General features: G+C 38.8%; 1 protein-coding gene across 1 annotated transcript in view; it reads right to left on the bottom strand.

Annotated features, from left to right (window-relative positions):
- Positions 1–16,394, bottom strand: part of OTOGL (otogelin like) — a 170,891-nt gene that overhangs the window by 17,902 nt on the left and 136,595 nt on the right. Inside the window, 8 exon segments of the mRNA XM_065935470.1 lie at positions 2,577–2,617; positions 2,703–2,807; positions 3,657–3,758; positions 5,162–5,269; positions 5,882–5,986; positions 6,452–6,664; positions 8,085–8,270; positions 11,023–11,164. Of these exon segments, the coding sequence (XP_065791542.1) occupies positions 2,577–2,617; positions 2,703–2,807; positions 3,657–3,758; positions 5,162–5,269; positions 5,882–5,986; positions 6,452–6,664; positions 8,085–8,270; positions 11,023–11,164 (1,002 nt within the window).

Here is a 16,394-nt window from a genome sequence, read left to right as displayed (position 1 = left end):
TTTCTGTAATTGATTGTACTGATGGTTGCACAATCTGTAAGCAAAATAAAAACCATTTAATTTCACACTCTAAATGGCTGAATTGTATGATATGGGAATTATATTTCAATAAAGCTGTTAGTAAAAAAGAAATATATTATTAAATATTTGTTTCAGTGTCAAAGACAAGATACTTTAAAAAAAAAACACTGTGGCCTGTAGCCTGCCAGGCTCCTCTGTCCATGGGATTCTCTAGGCGAGAATACTGGGGTGGGTTGTCATTTCCTTTTCCAGGGGATCTTCCTGACCCAGGAATTGAACCCGGGTCTCCTGCATTGCAGGCAGATTCTTTATTGACTGAGCTATGAGGGAAGCCCAAACATGTCTTCTTTGATAGATAAGGCCAGGAATATATTATCTATCTCAACTCTTAGAGGCATATCATAGAGGTAAATATTTAAAGAAAAAATAAAAAGACTTGCAAAGTGTCATATCTAATGATTATCCATATACTTGGATATAATGGTTATACATATAATGGATATCCATATCCATAAGTGTCCATCTAAAATAGTTAAATAAGTGATACCAGAGTCATAATTATTGTTTCTAAAAGTTAAATTTTTGTAAATCCTAGAAGGTTTGCGTGTTCATAGATAACTCCTAAGAAGGTACAGACAACTAGTTACCTATTTATACCTCCTCCTCCTCTGAAACAAATGTATTATTAGTACACTTTCTAAAAGAATCACTGGGAACACTTTCAATATTGAGATAATATATTTTCAATATTGTGCTTCATTTTAGACCAGTGAACTTATGTAGATATAAGACCAGAGGATTCAGGCACCATAGGACAAAATGATCATGTGATCACTTACCAAGAACCAGACATCCTGGAATGCGAAGTCAAATGGGCCTTGGGAAGCATCACTACGAACAAAGCTAGTGGAGGTGATGGAATTCCAGTTGACCTATTTCAAATCCTAAAAGATGATACTGTGAAAGTGCTGTACTCAATATGCCAGCAAATCTGGAAGACTCAGCAGTGGCCACAGGACTGGAAAAAGGGCAGTTTTCATTCCAATCCCAAAGAAAGGCAATGCCAAAGAATGCTCAAACTACTGCACAATTGCACTCATCTCACACGCTAGCAAAGGAATGCTCAAAATTCTCCAAGCCAGGCTTCAACAGTATGTAAATCATGAACTTCCAGATATTCAATCTGGATTTAGAAAAGGCAGAGGAACCAGAGATCAAATTTCCAACATCCATTGGATCATTGAAAAAGCAAGGGAGTTCCAGAAAAACATTATTTTGTTTTATTGACTATGCTAAAGCCTTTGACTGTGTGGCTCACAACAAACTGTGGAAAATTTTTAAAGAGATGGGAATACCAGACCACCTTACCTGTCTCCTGAGAAATCTTTGTGCAGGTCAAGAAGCAACAGTTAGAACTGGACATGGAACAGACTAGTTTTAAATTGGGAAAGGAGTACATCAAGGTTATATATTGTCACCCTACTTATTTAACTTATATGCAGAGTACATCATGTGAAGTGCTGAACTGGATAAAGCACAAGCTGGAATCAAGATTGCCGGGTGAAATACCAATAACCTCAGATATGCAAATGACACCACACTTATGGCAGAAAGCAAAGAAGAACTAAACTGCCTCCTGATAAAAGTGAAAGAGGAGAGTGAAAAAGTTGGCTTAAAACTGAACATTCAGAAAACTAAGATCATGGCATCCGGTCCCATCACTTCATGGCAGATAGATGGGGAGACCATAGAAACAATGAGAGACTTAATTTTTGGGGGCTCCAAAATCACTGCAGATGGTGACTGCAGCCATGAAATTAAAAGACACTTGCACCTTGGAAGAAAAGCTATGACCAACCTAGACAGCATATTAAGAAACAGAGACATTACTTTGCCAACAAATGTCCGTCTAGTCAAAGCTATGGTTTTTCCAATAGTCATGTATGGTTGTGAGAATTGGACTATAAAGAAAGCTGAGCGCCAAAGAATGGATGCTTTTGAACTGTGTTGGAGAAGTGTTGGAGAAGGCTTTTGAGAGTCCCTTGGACTGCAAGGGGATCAAACCAGTCCATCCTAAAGGAAATCAATTCTGAGTATTCATTGGAAGGACTGATGCTGAAGCTGAAACTCTAATACTTTGGCCACCTGATGTGAAGAACTGACGCAATGGAAAAGACCCTGCTGCTGGGAAAGATTGAAAGCAGGAGGAGAAGGGGACGACAGAGGATAAGATTGTTGGATGGCATCACCGACTCAATGAACATGAGTTTGAGTAAACTCCGGGAGTTGGTGATGGACAGGGAGGCCTGGCATCCATGGGGTCACAAAGAGTCGGACACAACTGAGTGACTGAACTGAACTGAACTTCCAATCTCTAATAAAATATAAAATGTTGACTGCTCTCTATATCAAAGCAGATTTCTTTTAATTTACTTCATTACAACTTAAAGAGAATAATTCCATTTACTCTGAGAAGAAATCAGAAATGAAAGAAATAAAGGAAGAAAAAATTGATTTATATTATATTAAAATTCAGTCAAAATATGTGCTCTTACCACTTCACAAGTTGGCATAACAAGATTTTCACAGCTACATTCTAAAAGGCAAAAATCAACATATTTATATTGATCATAATATACTAATACAACGTAATAAGACTTTAAAATATAAAAATTAGTTACCACAATGCCATGTTGGACAACATTGACCAGATACATTTTCTTTCACAAGATTCATATCTTCTGCACAGATGAGTAGAGGCATAGGACAAAGATTTGGCTCACACACTAAATTTAAGAAATAACATGGGTAAAGATTAACTTCATTTAAATGCTAGCTATCATTAGCTATCATTCACTAGCTATCATCCACTGCCGTTACTGATGTACTGGGATCTCCCCAGAGCTGCCCGCCTACCACCCAATTGCAATGTGTCGATAAGGACAGAACAAAGGACTCGCAAGCAGATAAGACAATAGCAGTACAGCTAGGACATGCTCCTTTGGTCAAGAGCCCTGAGAAATGGCAGGGGTCAAGAAGAGAAAGGAAGTGAAAAGGATATGGAATCACTTGGAAATCTAGAAAGTCTAGGATGAGGAGAAACCTCATAGCTAATCTATTTTGGGGAGGTAACAAAATTGTCCGAGAAGCACTCTGTATTTAATATACTAGAAATCAGCTAAGGTCTGACATAACCGTACAACTAACATGCACTGGCCTGAGCCTTCCCTGGTGATGCGTGGTTAAGAATCTGCCTGACAGTGCAGGGGACATGGGTTTGGTCCCTGGTCCGAGAAGATCCCATGTGCCAATGGGCAACTAAGCCTGAGCCTCACAACTACTGAGCCCACACCCTAGAGCCCATGGGCCACAACTAATGCAGCCTACATGCCTACAGTCCATGCTCTGCAGCAGGAGAAGCCACCCCAGTGGGAAGCCCGGGCACTGCAGTGAGGAGCGGCCCTTGCTCGCCACAACTAGAGAAAGCCCGCAGGCAGCAATGAAGGCTGAGTGCAGCCAAGACTAAACAAACAAAACAAATAAAAATTAGCTTTAAACAAATTGTAAAAAGAGGCACTGGACTTCTTAAATGCCAAACATATCTAAATATTTTTAATTAATTAAAATATATTTACCACAGTAATATTGAGGACAACAGAAGTGTGTAGTATTAAGATCCACAGTGAGAAATTCTCCGTCAGTACACAGTGGAATAGGTTCAGTGCAAGGTTTGCAAACTAAAGATGAAACAAAAAGGCAAAGTCATGGTTGAGCTAAAAACAAACTAGTTAGAAGGTCAAATGACTGTACACATATAAAGTCAAAACAAAATACATTATATAAAACTAAACAGGAAACAAGGAAAATAAGGATTTAGAAAACAGACCTCCTTATTTGGTCATAAAAATAATATTATCTGAATGTATTATTTTATACTTTCCCAAGCACCACGATATAAGAAGAACCATCTTACCAGAAGTACAGGACATTGAGATCTCAGGAGTAATTTGTTCTTACTAGGATTAAAAAATACCATTGATTTACTTAACTTTTCTTAATTCACTACTCTTGATTATTCCAATATATGGATGAACAATTAGGATGAACAATTACTCCAATTATGGATGAACATGTAGGCACATGTTCTTCTGAACTCTTAGTATCCTTCTTCCAGCTTTGATGATAACTCTCAATGAATCTGAGGAAATGCCCCAACCACACAGTCTTGGAGTGACTCTAAATAAAGGTGCCTCATTCTTATCAGTCTTTGTGTAGGAAAAACCCACTTTAGATGAGTCAGAATATCTTTCTATACCATTTGAGTCATAGAGGCACATCAAGACAGGAAATAAATGGATGTGGCCGACTCAATCATTAGTGACTGCCACCTAAAGAAGCTGGTTTCTCTCCTTCCCAGGGTTTGGCTGTTCTGATTCATCTCAATCCTACAAAATCTTGATCCCCCAATTCTCCCAATAATTGATGGTGTGTAGGCTATGCGGAATCAATCAGTTGTTGCCACTGCAGTCAAAGAAACTTAAATTATACACAAAGAAGTGCTGTGATCTACATGGGTTCATCTGAAACCTACATTAATCACCAGTCTTTGATATGATAATTCCCCAATGAAATGAAAAAGAGAGAACTGTTTATGTTTGAAAGTCCAGTTCATCAGACAGAATATACAGCACCAAATATAGTCCTTTTCTAGACACCTTTCATTTCTCTTTCGACATCATTGTGCTTATACATATCCTATACAGCAGATGAAGTTTTAAAGAGCTACACTGCAAAGTAGAGTCCTTTATTTACTTAGTTCTTCAGGAAAGTCAGGACTAAATTTTTTCTCTAAAAAGAACTATGTGGTAGCTTTATTTTTTAATTGATTGTATTATCTTTGATTAGGTTTTGACTTATATACATAGTCTGTCAATAGGGACAAGTAGTACTAATTGTAATAATTGTCAATAATCATTTAAAATGCTATATCTTTTTTTTTCTACCACTTTAATCTAGTTGAATTTTATGAGTATATTGGCAGAATATTGATTACCATGAGTTCCATGAAATTCACATCATATAAGAGATTTTCCTTTGATCTTTCCTCTTCTTCCAAGAAATTATCTCACAAAATACTTACCACAGAGAGGAGAAAAGCAGCAAGTCTCTTCCTCTTGAACCTGAATCATGAATTGATCTTCTCTGCATTCTGGTATTGAAATTGTGGGGCATTTGAATGGGTCACATTCTGCAAAAACACCAAGTTATTTGGAAATTTATATAGAGAAAGATGAATAAATGAAATAGTGTGGTTCATTTCTCTTTGAAGTTAGTAATAATTAGTTCATTTAAAAAAATCTTAATCTTAGAAGAAATATATAGGCAATAGCAGTTTATTAATATAAAAATAAATATTTTACATAAAAATATATGTAAATATACATTTAAAAAATATATATACTTTACCTTAATCATATATACATGATTAATCATCTATATACATGTATGTGTTTGTGTGTATATATATGTATATACACTGCTATAAAATATCAGCAGAAATATATAGGAAACAGCAGATTTTTTATATTTAAAACATACAAATGTATACACTTAAAATACATATTTATACTAAAATTAAGATCTCTAAAGTGAACTCATATATATTATATATAATAAATATAATTAAAGTTCATATATATACACATTTACAAAGAAGTCATAGGTTTAAAAAAAACTACCTTTAGCAAGACAGTTCTGCAAACAATCTGTTTGATAAATTTTTTTGTAGACACAAAAATGAGAATCTAATCCTCTACTCTGAGTGAACAATGAATCTCACTTTTCCTAGTTGTTTACTCACCACATTGGTACTGTGGACAGCAAGAAATGGGGCTATGACCAACAACCAGTTTTTGACTATTTGTACATGTTGGAATGGCAGTTTCACACAAAGTCATGTCACATCCTGGAAATAATCAGAAATATAAAAAAAATTGTGTACACAACTAAAATCCTGAGGTTCTAACTTAAAGCAGGAAAAGGATTCTCATTATCATGTTTTTACACTGCAATTAAACCCATTCAGCTCACAGAATGGTCATATGTGAAAAGGCAGCAGATTTAAGGTTACCGATTATTGTCTTTGACCCTGGTTATCATAAGTCAAAGACTCCCAGACCCTTTTGTTGTTATGTCTTTCAGAATGTTATTAATTTATAATAGCTAGAGTTTTGCATGTCCGTTTGCAAAATCAACAAAACTATAATGAGGTAAAAGTTGCTTTGAGAAAGTGTAACTTATGGCAATAGTTACTTTAACCCTGGACATTTTTTTTTAACACCAAGCATCATACATGCCCTGTTTTTTCTCAAAGAATATCAACATATTTTGTGGCATTAATAGGCTATAAGGCTTCAGCCTGCATACATACTGCAAACTTCCTTTGAACAGCAGGTCCACCTATCAACGAAGCCCAGGACGACTTCAGCTTCTCGTTCACAAACTGGCGAGGGCTGTTCATCACAGTCAGGTTCTATGGGAATAATGCTTCCATTCGCGAAACATTTGTACAGGGCACATTCGTCAATGCCCCCATTCCAAACTTCACCAGCAGTTCGAGGCTGGTCTTCACTGTCAGTGCACGCTTAAAAAGACAGTCAATGTTATATCACTTAGGACTTGGGCATGAAAATAAATCAAGCTGTGATGTTTTGATTTCAGACTGTGACTTGGTCCAGGGGCACAGATAACCTGTCATGTTACCTAGCTTTTCGCAGCTTCTTCTTTTTGCTCACCAACTACTAGCTTACATTTTTCTTTAATGAACTTTTTGTAGTCCATGGAAAATATTTTTCCCTTCTACTACTATCTGTAAATTTGCATGACCTCTTCTACAAATAAGATGATCTGTTAATTATTTTGTATTCACTTTAAGTCTTGCTAGTACAATTTATTTAACTTAAACAAACTCAGTAACATAAATTTAAATTAGCTTTAAAATATTAACTACAAAAATTGAGTAGTATTAGAAAATAAAGTAGTCTCTACCTCACATCAACATGTTTGTCAATCAAAATTCAAAAGATTCCAGCTTTAAAATCTAAATGTGAGAAGTAGGCAGTCAAGCAAATACTGTTTAATGATTCTGGTCATTTTATCATGAACATTTTACTTAACAACAAATATAGCCCTTTAGTAGTTCTTTAAGGATAATAAAGATAAATGAAGTGACCACCATATTCCAAGCTTCCAATGAACTTTTCTTTATTTACGACCAAACCAATCTCTCAGGCCCCTAAAAAGATATATAAGCGTGCCTGTGTATTCTCAAATTCTTCCACAAATATTCTCTCAATGGCAAATACAAAGTTGTTTCTGAAACTTTATATGCATTTTGCTTCTACTTGCCTTTCCCTTTAATTATTCTCTACTTTTGACCATAACAACGATTCTTGTGATAGATAAAAAGTGCTGTATGGCAGTTTTCTCAATTTTGTACTTTTTCAAATCCACAACCACCTTAGAGACTATGTGTCAAAATAAAATAGGTTGAAAATGAAAGCAGAAATACTGGATGTTTTCTCTCAGATAATAGCACTTTCTGAAACTTCTTGAGTGCTTATTTTTCTCTAGGCACTGTTGCAAAATTCCTTCTATTTTTTTATGTATCCTCACACTAACCTTGTGGTATAAGTCCTATTACTTTCCACATTTTGCAGATGCGCAATTTCAGACTCATGTAAAGCAGAATCATTAATACATGAAATAACTGGAATTTCAATTGAGTCCACATACTGTTCTCTTCATTCTTAATTTGCCATATTCTTTTCTGGTTATTATCGGCATAAGTAGAAATAAAACATATTACCACTGAATCCCCCAATTTTGGCAACTTTGATTGAAATCATATTACAATTGAACAACATACTTGTTTCCTTTCCAACACTTAGGTGAACTTTGATTAATCCTTCTCAGCACATTTCTCCAAGATTTAAAAAAAGTCTAAAAAGTCTTATTTGTTTATTTCCTGGGCCCCTAAGGTGTTGTTTTACTTTTCTGCTTACCACATTCTTTCTCTGGAATACACTGGGTTGAATCCGGCCTATGAAGAATGGTTCCATTTTTGCACACACAGTCTTCTCTTAAATTCAAACATGAAGAATGTTCATAGAACCATCTGTTCAGACATGTTCTTGCTTCACAAGGTCGCACACAGGGTTGATATTCCTTCCCCTCTGGACAAGTCAGAGCTATGAATAACCAAGGACAGAATTTGGTAATGATAAAAGTGACCTACTTGAATTCTAGTAAGAGGAAGAAATGTCAGTTTTGTCTCTGAAAGTAAATTTTTGCACACTCTCAGCCTCTTCCAAATCCATTTTTCAGCATTATGTAACCATAAATTAGAGACAAAACAATCAGTGAGTATTTTTGAGCATCTTCCAGGTGTCCAACTGGTATTATGTCACAGTGGGGAAAGTTCATCTGATTTATATCAAATAAATACTACCAATACGCAGCCCAACTTTGGTTGGCATAAATATAGAGTCAACCATTATGAAGTTACTGCCCTGTGCAGTGGGAAGAGATCCAGCGGTCCACTCAGAATAAGAACAGAAATATGTTTTAACTATGCAACTCGACCAAGCCCTAAAAAAGAAAAATGCCACATGTTTAGGCTTAATCCTTCACTGTCAAAAAAAACTACTGTTGCTGAGCAGTTTCTAAATGATGTTTCAGAGAATTCATGTTGCTTTTATGTGATCTTAAAAAGTCATACTCATAAAAAAATGAACATGCAGAGGGTGGGGGCATAAACTGGTAAGATATTAGCAGAGAATGATTTCATAATCTAGTGATACTGAAGATGTCATATGTTCCCAATGAATCAAGCAACCCCACCCTTGAATAGTGATTACCTCTGGGGGAAAATACCCTGATCCTGGGGAAAACTGAAGGCAGGAGGAGAAGGGGACGACAGAGGACAAGATGGTCAGATAGCATCACCGACTTGATGGACATGAGTTTGAGCAAGCTCCTGGCATTGGTGACAGACAGGGAAGCCTGGCATGCTGCAGTCCATGGGGTCACAAAGAGACACGGCTGAGCAACTGAACAAGAACTGGGTCTGCAGGGAGAGGAGAGGCCTGGAGAGAGGACACCAGGAGCTGCCTTATTTCTGAAGTGGAATCATGGAACTAGAGGCTCCAATATATTCTTTTTCTATGTATTTTATTCTATCTGGGGAGGGGGAGATGAAAAAGTTTCACTGTTGAGTATGATGCTAGCTGTAGTTTTATCAAATACGGCTTTTATTATGTTGAGCTATGTTCCCTCTGTACCCGGCTTGTTGAGAGAGTTTTATCATCAGTGGAGGCTGAATTTTGTCAAAAACATCTTTTTTTAAACTATGGATATGATTTTTACTCTTCAGTTGGGTAATGTGGCTTATCATAATGATTGATTGCAGATGCTGAAGCATCACTGGCATCCCTAGGGTAAATCCCTTCATCAGAATGCATGATTCTTTTAATGTTTTGCTGAATTCAGTTTGCTGATGTTTTGTTGAGGGCTTTTGTATCTATGTTCATCAGTGATATTGATCTGTAATTTTCTTTTCTTTGGTGTCTTTTTCTGCTTTTTGTTATCAGGGCACGCTTCTCTCTGGTCTATAGAGCTATGTGCTCTAGCAGCGCCCCCTACGTAGCCTGTGTGCATGCCTCAGCGGTGGCAGCGCCAGCCACCATGGGTGCCCTGGTGGGCCAGGCTGGCCCGTGGCCAGGGTGCAATGCCTCAGTGTCTGGGGGACCCTGGAGGCTGGGGCAGGCTTTCTGCATGGCTGTCTGCAGATCCTAAAAGGCTTGAGGCTGGGTCTGGCTCACTGGAGGGCAGATAAGCTTCTGGAACTAACAGACGAGGGAAGGATTCCAAAACAGTCTTTTGCCAGTGCCAGTGTGATCACAGAATCAGCTCCCGAAATGGATGCTGTCAGCATCTCCGTTCCCAGGGGAGTCCTAGGTGCCTCCTGCCTCTCCTGGAGGCTCTCCAAGACCAGCAAGTCGTTCTGACCCAGGGTCCTTCCTGACTACTTCCTCTGCCCTGGGACTGGGAGCACAGGCGATTTTGTGCATTTCCTTTAAGGGCAGAGGCTCTGTTTCCTATAGGTCTCCAGCTTTCCCCAGCATAAGCCTTGCTGCTGCTGCTGCTGCTGTCGCTTCAGTCATGTCTGACTCTGTGTGACCCCTTAGATGGCAGCCCACCAGGCTCCCCCATCCCTGGGATTCTCCAGGCAAGAACACTGCAGTGGGCTGCCGTTTCCTTTTCCAATGCATGAAAGTGAAAAGTGAAAGTGAAGCCTCTCAGTCATGTCTGACTCTTAGCGACCCCATGGACCGCAGCCTACCAGGCTCCTCCATCCATCCATGGGATTTTCTAGCCAAGAGTACTACTGGTTTTCAAAGCCAGAAGTTCTGGGAACTCGTCTTCCTGGTGCAGGACTTCTAGGCTGGGGAGGCCAATGTGGGAATCAGACTTCTCACTTCTTAAGAAGGAGGTCTACCGTGGTGTACACCTTCTGTTCGTGGGTCACAGACCAAGGGGTGTGGGTCCTGACCATACTGTATCTCTGCCTCTCCCACCCATTCTGGTGGTGTTCTTTTCTTATCTCTTTATCTGTGAAATATCTTTTCTGCTAGTCTTCAGGTCAGTCGTATAGATAGTTCATCTGTAAGTAACTGTAATTTTGGTATGTCTGTTGGAGGAGGGAAATTCAGGGTCTTGCTACGCCACCTTCTTGATCCTCCCCCTTACTTTAAATTTATACCAGGATAAAAACAAAAGGTGCTTAAGGGGGAGTGATGACCTCTAACTATAGGTTACATTTACATTCATTTTATTCTTACAAAATTATTTCGTGATGAAAATAAAAAGAAAGACACGCACACAAAAAAACTGAAATGTTATTTGATTGTTGGAAAATACAGTTTGCAGTGTACTACTTACAGCAGTAATCAGGTGTTCTCCATGGAATACAAATGTCAAACTTGTTGCATACAGCCACATATGCAGAAAGGGCATCACATTCATAGTTCCAAAAATAGGTATAGTTGATCCACATCTTTTCACAAAAGTCTTGTGGTGAAACCTAGAGACACATTGTGGCCTGGGATAAGTTATGTTATTTTATGTATCTGATGACCTAAATCAAATCCCTTAGGATTATACAGTGGAAGTGACAAATAGATTCATGGGATTATATCATGGGATTATATCTGATGAAGTAAGTGCCTGAAGAACTATGTACAGAGGTTGATGACACTGTACATGAGGCAATGATCACGACCATCCCCAAGAAAAAGAAATGCAAAAAGAAAAATGGTTGTCTCAGGAGGCCTTACAAATAGCTCAGAAAAGAAGAGAAGCTAAAGGCAAGGGAGAAAAGGAAAGATATACCCATTCGAATGTGGAGTTCCAAAAAATAGCAAAGAGAGATAAGAAAACCTTCCTCAGTGATCAATGCAAAGAAATAGAGGAAAACAATAGAATGGAAAAGACTAGAGATCTCTTCAAGGAAATGAGAGATACCAAGGGAATATTTCATGCAAAGATGGGCACAATAAAGGACAGAAACGGTAGGGACCTAACAGAAGCAGAAGATATTAGGAAGAGGTGGCAAGAATACACAGAAGAACTGTACATAAAAGATCTTCATGACCCAGATAATCATGATGGTGTGATCACTCACCTAGAGCCAGACATCCTGGAATGTGAAGTCAAGTGGGCCTTAGGAAGCATCACTACGAACAAAGCTAGTGGAGGTGATGGAATTCCAGTTAAGCTATTTCAAATCCTAAAAGATGATGCTGTGAGAGTGCTGCATTCAATAGGCCAGCAAATCTGGAAAACTCAGCAGTGGCCACAGGACTGGAAAAAGGTAGCTTTCATTCCAATCCCAAAGAAAGACAATGTCAAAAAATGTTTGAAGTACCACACAATTGCACTCATCTCACACGCTAGCAAAGTAATGTTCAAAATTCTCCAAGCCAGGCTTCAGCAATATGTGAACCATAAACTTCCAGATGTTCAAGCTAGATTTAGAAAAGGCAGAGGAACCAGAGATCAAATTGCCAACATCTGTTGGATCATTGAAAAAACAAGAGAGTTCCAGAAAAGCATCTACTTCCGCTTTATTGACTACGCCAAAGCTTTTGACTGTGTGGATCACAACAAACTGTTGAAAATTCTAAAGAAATGGGAATACCAGACCATTTTACCTGCCTGTTGAGAAATCTTTGTGCAGGTCAAGAAGCAACAGTTAGAACTGGACATGGAACAACAGACTGGTTCCAAATAGGAAAAGGAGTACATCAAGGCTGTATATTGTCACCCTGCTTATTTAACTTCTATGCAGAGTACATCATGAAAAACTCTGGGCTGGATGAAGCACAAGCTGAATCAAGAATGCTGGGAGAAATATCAGTAACCTCAGATACGCAGATGACACCACACTTACGGCAGAAGAAGAACCAAAGACCCTCTTGATGAAAGTGAAAGAGGAGAGTGAAAAAGTTGGCTTAAAACTCAACATTCAGAAAACTAAGATTATGGCATCCAGTTCCATCATCTCATGGTAAATAGATGGGGAGACAATGGAAACAATGAGAGACTTTATTTTGGGGGGCTCCAAAATCAGTGCAGATGGTGACTGCTGCCATGAAATTAAAAGATGCTTGCTCCTTGGAAGGAAAGCTATGACCAACCTAGATGGCATATTAAAAAGCAGAGACAGTACTTTACCAGCAAAGGTCCATCTAGTCAAAGCCTTGGTTTTTCCAGTGGTCAGGTATGGATGTGAGAGTTGGGTTATAAAGAAAGCTGAGCACTGAAGAATTGATGCTTTTGAACTGTGGTGTTGGAGAAGACTCTCAAGAGTCCCTTGGACTGCAAGGAGATCTAACCAGTCAATCTTAAAGGAAATCAGTCCTGAATATTCACTGGAAGGACTGATGCTGAAGCTGAAACTCCAATACTTTGGCCACCTGATGAGAAGAACTGACTCATTGGAAAAGACCCTGCTGCTGGCAAAGATTGAAGGAGGGAGGAAAAGGGGACGACAGAGAATGAGAAGGCTGGATGGCATCACTGACATGATGCACATGAGTTTGAGTAGGCTCTGGGAGTTGGTGATGGACAGGAAAGCCTTGCGTGCTGCCATCCATGGGGTTGCAAAGAGTCAGACATGACTGAGTGACTGAACTGGACTGAACTGAAGGCCCTAAGCTAGACTGATTTTTGATTCTCCAAGACTAAAACTATTTGGAGAATCAAAAGGTAGTAGGAAGTCAGTATTCATAACAGTTCCTCTTTGCCTGAGAGCTTTAAATTTTCATAGTATTAGATGTCACTTCTGAATTTATAATTGTTTAAACACACAGTTTAGATAAGACAAATGTTGTCTGTGCATGCTAAGTTGCTTCTTTGAGACCCTATGGACTGTAGCCCACCAGGCTCCTCTGTGCCTTGGATTCTCCAGGCAAGGACACTGGAGTGGGCTGCCGTGCCTTCTCCAGGGGACCTTCCTGACCCAGCGATCGAACCTGCGTCTCCTACGCCTCCTGCACTGGCAGGCAGGTTCTTTACCATTAGTGCCACCTGGGAAACCCCAAATATTGTCTATTTTACAAAATTGTTTATGTTACAAATAAACCTATTTTACAAAGATGGAAAAGAAATTGAGTATGTGGTCCTAGCAAAAATCTATTTCTGATATTACACTTTGGATTATATCCTCTTTTTTATGTACTGAATAAGACTTTGATCCATTATATGTAACATTAAAAGCTCCAACAGCTTTCTTTCCTGGTGGCTCACACAGTGGAGAATCGGCCTGCAATGCAAGAGACCCGAGTTCGATCCCCGTGTCGTGAAGATTCCCTGGAGAAACGAATGGCTACCCACTCCTATATTCTTGCCTGGAGAAATCCATGGACAGAGGGGCAGGGCAGGCTACAATTCATGGTGTCACAAAAAGTTGGATGCAACTGAGTGACTAACACTTTCACTTTTTTCACAGCTTTCTTAGATGGCATTGCTCATTAAATAAGGTTATAAAAGCTTCTCCAAAAATTATGGACTAATATTGAACATTGGTCAAACAATTTGCATAATTTATCATGCCTCAACTTAATTAGGAACTCATTTTTTTCTACAGATTATATTTCGTTTTGACCTAGAGATACCTGAAATCTAAATAATTTAACTTGTAACAATATTTACTACATTATTTTCTACTCATTTATTCAGCAAACATATTGAGCATCTATATTCAGATGCTCTATTTAGACAGGGCAAAGTATCAGGTAAAAATACTTGATATTTTTCTTATGCCATTATTTCTTATACAAGGTCCATATCTATAAAAACCAAGACATTACCTCCTTTTTAGTCTCAACTATTGAATCTTCTCAGTTTCCAAACATTTCATTTAGCATGGAATACTTGCTTTGATCATCAAGAGGCCCCCTACTTGCCAAATCCAGGGACACTGATATTGTAAACCCTCCTCGACCTCCCAGAGGCCTATGATGCCGTGCACGCCCCCCTGTTTCTTGACCCTCTCCTTTGACTCTGACAGCACCGCACTCTGGGGCCTTTTCGTCTGTTCATTGTTGCCTTCTCTTCCTGCCTCATTCTGAATATTTGTCTAGACCCTTTTTCCATGCAGTGTGGGGGATGTGTTCAGTCTCTGGGTCAGGAAAATCCCCTGGAGAAGGAAATGGCAACCCACTCCAGTATTCTTGCCTGGAGAATCCCATGGACAGGGGAACCTGGCAGGCTACTGCCCATGGGGGTTGCAAAGAGTCAGACACAGCTGAGCAACTTAACACTTTCTTCCATAGCCCTGTCTATTCACTACAGATGTTCTTCCTGGGCTCATCCATTTCCCCAGTTTCTACCACCATCTTGGGCATTTACATCTTCACCTCAGTTTCTTCGTAAGTTAAATAGAGTTAATAAAAACCCTACTACTACTTAAGACTGCTGTGAGATAATATTTGGAAAGTGTTCAGAGCAGACCCTGGCACATCATATATGAGTCATTGTTATTTTAGAAACTCCCTATACTAATAACTCCCCAAATCCAATCTCTGGATTCAACTAGTCTCTTCTGAGATCTAGAATGGCTTCAAAATTTTTCTGGGTATTTTAGCCTTAAAGTCCCACACGACTTAATTTGTTCAATATGAAAAAATTGTATCCTTTCTCTACTAAACCCACAAAAGCTGATTCTCCTGTATCCTCCATTCATCCATTCAGTTATGCATCCTTCCACAATTTATTGGGCACCTAACTACATATCAGGCACCCTACTATGCATAAATAATACAAAGGTGACTAAAACAAACCTGTTCTTGTGGATCTCACAGCTAAAGCCTCTATCTAGAACCTAAAGAGGAGTCACCATGCTTAAAGAGATCAGAGGAGAGCAGTGTTCCAGCTTAGGACACTGTAGGCATAAAAGCCCATTCACAGGAAAATCTCGAAATAGTGAAACAACTGAAAGGAGACTGAAATGCCTGGACCTTAGACAACCAGAAAAATGTAGACAAGAGGAAGCTGGAAAAGAAGGCAGGCCAAAGCACAAAGGAAATTATAAGCCCTGATGAGAAGTTAAGAATGTATTCTAAAAGTAAGTGAAAGACCCCGAAGGATTTTAGGTAGAGAAATAATCCAATCGTGTTTCCATTTTCAAAAGATCATCTGCCTACTATGTGGACATTTGCAAACGAGGATGAATATTAGAGGTAGGAAAACTAAATAAACAATACCCCTTCTTTTGCCGTCAAATTCACTGGGACGATCTGAAGGGAAAGCTGGGACTATCACAGATTAAATGGTATCCTGTGTTGCTTCACTATGCCTTGAATAGTCAAGCTGAAAAGTCTCCTGATTTAATAATCAATCTTATAAGTTCCCAGTTAAAAAAGCAATTTTTGAAAGTTGTTATGCTTTAAAAAGATAGATGACAATGGCACTGAAATGAGTTTAAAATTATTTGCAATTTTTTTTCATTTTTATACACATGCACTTTAAAACATAAACATTTAAAATGTATTTGCCTGCAAATCTCTGAGTAAAACTGAAGCCCCGGAAAGATACACCATTTTTATCCCATGACTTCACATCCTTTGCCTTTTCCCTCAGAAAACTCACAGGACAGGCTGAGGTCTATGGCATCCACAATCACTGGAGGAGCATGGAAGATACTGCAGAGTGAAGTCCTGCTTGGACAGTTCACTCACTCTCCTTCCCAGACCCCTCCCCGTAGTCTTGCATTAAGCTATTTCAATGTTTTCCTAACGCAGTCATTTCTA

The sequence above is a fragment of the Muntiacus reevesi genome, chromosome 4, assembly GCF_963930625.1.
Source record: "Muntiacus reevesi chromosome 4, mMunRee1.1, whole genome shotgun sequence".
In the NCBI taxonomy this organism is placed as follows: Eukaryota; Metazoa; Chordata; class Mammalia; order Artiodactyla; family Cervidae; genus Muntiacus; species Muntiacus reevesi.
Note: the sequence above shows the minus strand (reverse complement) of the source record. Positions and strands in the feature narration are given on the sequence as shown.